The 7,366-nt window shown below is 38.9% G+C and overlaps 1 protein-coding gene across 1 annotated transcript; it reads right to left on the reverse strand.

Moving 5' to 3' along the window:
• Positions 1 to 270: 270 nt before the first annotated feature.
• On the reverse strand, positions 271 to 5,799 carry LOC137711486 (ABC transporter C family member 10-like). Its single transcript, XM_068450732.1, has 11 exons — positions 3,727 to 5,799; positions 3,319 to 3,639; positions 3,159 to 3,245; positions 2,477 to 3,064; positions 2,219 to 2,383; positions 1,835 to 2,129; positions 1,493 to 1,707; positions 1,106 to 1,411; positions 949 to 1,012; positions 638 to 877; positions 271 to 558 (listed from the first exon to the last, which is right to left on the reverse strand). Exons 1-11 carry the CDS (start codon positions 5,797 to 5,799, stop codon positions 434 to 436), a joined length of 4,479 nt encoding a protein of 1,492 aa, XP_068306833.1. The 3' UTR covers positions 271 to 433.
• Between the last annotated feature and the right edge of the window lie 1,567 nt (positions 5,800 to 7,366).

The following is a 7,366-nucleotide window of genomic DNA, read 5'->3' on the forward strand; positions in this document are numbered from 1 at the left end:
ATTTAAGGAATTGGACTTATTTTAATAAATTGGACTATTCCTACTATTGGCTCAAAAAATTGGACTTATATCAAGTTATACCCGAGTCGGATATAGAGCAGTGGTGGTATTTGCCATCTCCCTCTTTAAAAATAATGTTTATGGATGCGGTTATGTGAGAAAAGTCTAATCGCCTCACTGAATCTACATAAAAGCGAGTGAAAACTATTTCCTGTACTCTTTCATCTGCTACTTATAATGTTCCAAAATTTATTTGGAAGCTTTCGTTGGATTATCTGTCTGACAAAAGTCCTCCAGAAAAGTTAAGGCAAAAGATCATCCCCATAGCTTAATCAGTAACATAATAACTCTACTACATAAACAAGAACATCACCCCAATTCACCTTGGTTGCTAAACTTTCCTCTGCAATGTTTGCAACTGCAATACCTTTCCCTAGCAATTGTCTGAGACAATGCTGGAATTCGCTGCGCGAGACCAGTATTCCTTGACAAGCTGCCCAAATAGTGAGCCCTCATGTTTCATCAGCTTCAATGGCTCATCATACTCTACTAATCTCCCTGCAATTGTAAATTTCACTGATCAATTAACAACTAAAGCCACTTAAATGAGAGAATTGTGGAATAATGCGTTGCTCACCGTCACTAATAGCAAGAACTTTAGTACAGTCCATCACAGTCGGTATCCTATGAGCCACGGTTATCACAGTGCAGTCTGCGAATTCTGTTCTTATAGTCTTCTGCAGAATAGAGTCTGTTGTATTGTCCATTGACGCAGTAGCTTCATCGAGGACTAGTATCCGGCTCCTCTTCAACAAAGCGCGTCCCAAACAAAATAGTTGTCTCTGTCCCATGCTCCAGTTTGTTCCATCTTGTACAACTGCAATCCAGGTTATTAGTTGTTGTTCCATTGACACCGAAACTAACTCCTACGAGACAGAGTTTTCTTACTTAAAGAATCCAGGCCCTCTTCTTTTTCTTCAATGGCCTTGCGTAACTGACATTTCTCAAGAACCTTGGACACATTGATCGGAAGATAAGTTTTCTACATGTAGGCTTTTCTGATGAAAAATTATCAACAAGTATCAATGACAAGCAAAAACTTTACCTCCCATATTTCGTGATCAGTATGCTTCGATAACGGATCTAGATTGAATCTCACAGATCCACTAAACAATGTTGGATCTTGTGGTATGATCCCAAACCGTAATCTTAGATCATGAAGGCCAATTTTACAAATGTCATAGTTATCCACAATGACCTTTCCTTCTGTAGGTTCTACCAGACGAAACAAAACACTTATAAGAGTTGTCTTTCCGCCTCCAGTCCGGCCAACAACCCCAATTTTGTCCCCTCCTTCAATCACGCAGTTTATCCCACGAAGAACTAGCGGAGCATTTGGCCTATATCTTACCTGCATAAATTTATATACTATCATACATAAGTACAACTGTTCCTAGGGTTACATTTGTTAGTGTATCTTTTCTATGCTAACCTTTAAATCATGTATTTCCACTTTACCAACAGTTGGCCAATTGTTCGCAGGTCGGTTTTCTTCGATTATTTCTGGAGCCTCACTGGGAATGCTCATGTATTGCTCTACCCTTTCTACCGAAATCATTGCGTTCTCTAGCATGCATTGAACTTGGACCGAAAATACGACGAATACATTTAATGACAGACCAAATGACAGTGCCATCCCAATAAAACCTGTCAAAATTTTAAGTAAAATGTCAGACAATATATCAAATAGAACATAAAATAATTTGGTACACCACTTTTGACACACGGACAGTAATGCAGAGAAATTGAAAGGTGGAAGGTAAGTCCTACTAACCAGAAGAAGAAGCATCAAACTGAATCAAAGTAATGGTAAATGCCGAGGCTGAGAGAACAATTGCACAAAGTATTTCAAGACGTTGGATCAACCACTCATTTGCTGAAAAGCTATTGAAGTCGGCACTAGCATTTAGATCGATAAATTCCAAGTTTTTTGAGAAGAATCGATCCTCCTCTCCAAAAGCTCGGATTGTCAAGGCTCCAGCAATAGATTCAGCAAGGTGGCTTGCAAGTGCAGACTTAGTCGTGCCATTCATTCGCATCAACTCTTTTGCAGAAGCAAAGTAGTATTTCTATTTTCAGGGAAAAAAAATCAAGTACTTCACTCTCAAAGTCTGTTGCTCAAAAAAACTAAACAATAAGGTTGGTTTAACTGGAGTACCTGAAGTAGTAGAGTGACATAAATCGTGGGTACAATCAGAAACACGATTGGCCAAGTAATCGAAACCATAACTATATATATGCTGTATGCAGTCAAAGTTGAACCAACAGAAATTCCCAACTTGAAAGCTAAGTCAAGGTCGATGACATTCATATCATTGGAGACCTGCATAAAATGGACAGTAAAAATGTAAGCTCCTTTAGTTTACTCTCAGTAGATCATTTCATGATACCTTCTTTCAGAAAACTCGAACCATACCCGACTAATTATCCTTCCCACTGGTGTCGAGTCATAAAAGAGCATTGGTGCTCGGAAAAGCGAGTTGAGTAGTGTGTGGAAAATGGATTTTGATGCTCCACATCCTAACCCAACTAAACCAAAGAACCGAAGAAGCAAACCAAATGACATTAGGCACATGATTACTGTATAAACAGTGAAGAGTTTGACTCTCGATACACTATAATCCTGAAGCTTGGAAGCCAGCCAATATGATTGCATGAGTTGCCCAACTATGAATATCAAATGAAAAAAGATTGAAGAGGAGAAGTACAAAAATCCCTTGCATTGTTTCAAATACTGAATGTATGGCTTGAAACCGGTGTCTCCTGTTTCTCTCTCTTCTTGCTTAATCAATTGATCACCGGAAGATTCTTTTTTCTGTTCCTCATTTTTAACTTTCTCAATCTCCTCCGCGGATGATTTATGTTTTCCAGTAGAAGTGTATTCCACTCGCCTCCCGCAACCAGAAGTGTCATGATGCGCATGGACAAGGTCTTGGAACTCTTGGCAAGAAGACATCAACTCTTCATAAGGAGCTGCTCTCAGAATTTTTCCCGAAGACATCAACTGTGAGGAAATAGCATATCACTAAGGAAACATGAAGATCAATGGATAGGCTAAGAAATCTATTATCCATAAATCTTCTGAAATTTTAACTTACCAAAATCGAATTAAAAGCTGGAAGGAAGTCTACTTGGTGCGTCACAAGTAAAACCGTCTTCCCTGACAGAGCTCCCATTACATATTCCTGACAAATTTTCTTGTTAGATTTAACTGGGGAGAGAGACAATGTCATTACCTTGAGGGGCAAGTTGACTTACATTGAAAAGGCTTGTCGCCGTATGGGCATCAACTGCACTGAAAGGGTCATCCAAGAGGTAGACATCAGCATTTTGATAGAGTGCCCGTGCAAGTTGAATACGCTGCTTCTGCCCACCACTTAGATTGACACCTCTTTCTCCTATTTGAGTTAGATCACGAAATGGAAGCATTTCAAGGTCCTTTACAAGGGAACACTTTTCAAGCGTTTGTTGGTATCTAGCGCGATCCATGGAAGACCCAAACAGAATATTTTCCTGTATAGTTCCTGTTTGGATCCATGCAGACTGAGAAACATACGCTATCTTCCCGTATACTTGAACCTGAAAATTTAGGCAGTCAGAAGCTCTACTAAGGCTTTATCATCTATAATAATTGAAACATTATGTCTAAGTGAATCGATTACTTACAATGCCCTTGATGTGTGGAACTTCTCCAAGAATTGCAGCTAGAAGGGTTGATTTACCTGAGCCAACCTCTCCACAAATTGCTACTTTTTCTCCCGCTTTCACCACCAGGTTGATGCTTTTTAATGTAACGTTTGTAGAACAACTAGAATCCCATGAAATTTCAGAAGATCTCAAGAAAATAGAATGCTCAACATCTGTACGGCAGCTCTTTTTCCTTGTAGTTCTATTCTCCAACTCTGGTGCATCAAGAAACTTCACAATCCGAGAAAATGAAACCTTCGCTTCAATAAATGCACCGAAAACATTTGCAATCAACCTAATTGGCTCCTGAACAAGGCGTAAAGTTGCTAGAAATGTGAACACCTTACCAAGAGAGAGTGTAATCCCAAGGTAGTAGCATGTCCAAAATGTAACCGCTGCTACCAAAAGTGGAGATGCCCAAAATAGAGCTATATGATATCCCTTTTGCCACAACACTTTATATATCAATTTTAGTTCTTCCATTCGTAAACCTTCTATGACATTCTTAAAATTTGTCTCCCATGAGTATAACTTCAAAATCTTCATATTTGAAAGTGCTTCTGTAATGGCCTTCAGCCTCCTGTTTTGCACCATCATGAGCTCTGTTTGATACTCATGCTGCAACTTCGCCAATGGCGAGCTTACCAGCACAGTTAATATGAGTACAATTAGAGCTGCAGCAGTCGCCAGCCCCGCAGAGAAGTAAACAATAAGCAATGAAAGGCAAATCTGAAGGCTTGTGGTCCATATCTGATGCAACCAGTATGGAAACTCCCCAATTTTGTAAGCATCCACCGTTACATAATTCACTATCTCACCAGGAGAATGAGTCAGCTTAGCAGAATTTGAGAGTCGCAGTTGCTTCTGATATATTGCTGCTGATACCAATGATCTCACTTGGAGCCCTATCAATCTAGTTTTAAAGAACCATTGCCTCTCCGACAGTGACTCCACAATTTTCGCAACAAAGAGACCGAGTGTCAGCGCATAACCTTCATACTTAAAAGCTGCATTGCCTTCAATAATGTTAATAAAGGCTATGAGAAACAGTGGACTAGTTGTCGTGGTGAGAGTCTTGATCAACGCAAATAATCCCGAAATCAAAATAGCTTTCCTCTGGCAATGAAAAATAATGGGCAAGATAGACGGTTGAACAGACAGATCTCCTTCCTTCCTTTTGTTCATTTGCTCCATAAATATTAAGTACCACGTTCGTGCTTGATCACCCTGTTGCAGATGTGGAATATCTTCATTCTCCAGAATCTTTTGCTTACCCTTCGTCATTAATGGATTTAACCAACAAAATGACATTGAGCTAAATAACCCTGCTTTTGCGAAAGGAGTCAAATTGTCATTTGAACTGATTTCACCAATGATATTAGATTCTGCACCTTGCAAGGGTGTGTAAAAGGCATCATCATGGATTTCTGAATTGCCTTTCGAACAATCGCTTCCTTGAAATGCACTAAATAGCAAAAGAATTGATCCAGGGACATAAAGCATGTTTAAAACAACCTTTACCGATACTTCCTCATCAACAATAGCTTTTCCAATTGATGAACTGCAAAGAAAAACTGCAGTTAAGAAGGCCAGTATCGAACAAGATTTTGCTATCACAATATGTTGGGGTTGTGGGTTGCTTAGGCTTATGGTAAAAGCCAGAAGCAACCATGTGAACCCTTGAAACAGCAAAACTAGGCATCCATGGAGGGGAAAAACAGTCTGTTCTGCATTTACTTTCTCGAAGATTGTCCAGATCCCAAAACCAAAGTAGGCCAAAGCCAAAGCAGCATTAAAGGAGGCCGAGATTATGGACACAGGAGAGAAGGCTCGAGACTGAGATGGCGCTATAACCTTCTTTGACGATATTTTGCATATGAACATACATAACAAGATGATCAGAAGCAAAATATCAGCTGCAATGACCAAAATATTGTTGACACATGAATCTGGATTGTTAATGGCTGAAAAGCTAGAACTGCATTCATTTCCAGCCTCAGTTGAACAGTTGAAACTACTGCAGATCAATGAGGCCCAGAAACCATCTTCCATTATTGCGTCTCAGTGAGCTTAAACTCTGCAGTCCTACAATATTACAAGGGAGGAGTGTTAAAAAGAAAAAGATGATGTGCATTCAAAATTCATGTGCATTGAAGGGCATAAGGTGAAGGACTCTGAAACACGAAAGTATTGCAGCAATTCATGTTGTTCAACACAAAACAGGACACACAGCGCACAAATCCTGCACCCAATTTTCAAATCCTGTTAGTTCTTTTCAACTTGATGATATACAGCTTCATGAAAACTGGGTGCAGAATATTGCAGATGAAGCTGTATATCATCAAGTTGAAAAGAACTAACAGGATTTGAAAACGAAACATATCAAACATTTGGCAAATAAGATTGCAGTGTTTTATATCAGTCAAGATTACATGCATAAAAACACTTACATTAGATAGGCTCAGTAGCAAACCAGTCTCCTCCTCTAACTTGCTCTTGAATCAGATATAGACTCAAAAACACGAATTATCGCAATTCATGTTGTTCATACTACTGAGATAATATACTAAATCTAGTTCAAGTTCACTCTATATCATGCTTTTGCTTAATGACCCCTAACGTGTGAAAAAGTGATTCCATCAAATTCAGTATGTTTCTTACACATCCCTCAGGCCTTTGAATCACTAAGTTGAAGGCAAAACGTAAAGCATACAGAGTACAAATATTTAGACAAACAATTCGGACCTTCATCCTAAAAACTTTGTGAAATTTGGGGGCAGATGAAGCTACAAAATCAGCCATATTAGGGGCCGTTTGATAGCCATTTCATTTTTAGTTTTTAAATTTTTATTTTCACTTTTTTGAAAACAAAAAAACTGAAATCTTGTTTAGTAACTACTTTCAGTTTCATTTGAAAAATAAAGCAAAATGGTTATCGAAAGGCCTCGTAAAACAAGTGTGTTCTATGTTACTCAAGAAACATGCATAAAATAACTTACAGTAGATTAAGCTCGGTAGAAAAAATAAACCTACTGGTCTGACTTGCTCTTGAAGTCTCTGGCTTGTCATGCATAAAACCTGAGTTTGAATCTCTCCTCCTCGTTGAACATAAGGCCCGTCTTTGAAATACTAGTTTACTACTAATGTTATCAAAGGCAAGCGCAATATCTTCCAAGACAGTGACTAAACAGGAAAAGTTCTTCCTCTTCCAATCATGAATTTCGTACCAAATTCATACACATCCCGGGGCTTTTGTCCCAGTGGAAACGTGACATTTCGTTTAACCTTGAAATAAAAATTACAAAATTCTTCAGGGTTTTGGCTTTGGCTTTTGACTTTCACAGTATCCAAAAGCCTCAAGAAATGTGTTAAGATTAGGATGGAAGGGTTCAATTCCTTCCAAAGTAACGGATGAAAGAAAAAGTAAAGCACGCCCATGTAGTGAAGGGATATCGACTTGTGATGTGTTTATGGGCTCATATAGTGCGTAGGTGGACTCGTTCACCAGAGAGAGAAACTTAGGTACAACCGCGTGCATGTCTCCCTCATTCCACATAGTATCAATAATTGAACTTAACATGGTATCAGACCAAGTGCAGTGCTGCTTCAATATGTTTCG

This window comes from Pyrus communis, chromosome 12, assembly GCF_963583255.1.
Source record: "Pyrus communis chromosome 12, drPyrComm1.1, whole genome shotgun sequence".
NCBI lineage: Eukaryota > Viridiplantae > Streptophyta > Magnoliopsida > Rosales > Rosaceae > Pyrus > Pyrus communis.

Excerpts from the sequence above, each read along its gene's own strand:
- LOC137711486 (XM_068450732.1), bottom strand. The coding sequence starts at position 5,799 with ATGGAAGATGGTTTCTGGGCCTCATTGATCTGCAGTAGTTTCAACTGT. Across the intron at positions 2,384-2,476 it reads TGGGAAGGATAATTAGTCGG|GTCTCCAATGATATGAATGT; the intron begins GTATGGTTCGAG and ends CATTTTATGCAG. Across the intron at positions 1,013-1,105 it reads CTGATCACGAAATATGGGAG|GTTCTTGAGAAATGTCAGTT; the intron begins GTAAAGTTTTTG and ends AATGTGTCCAAG.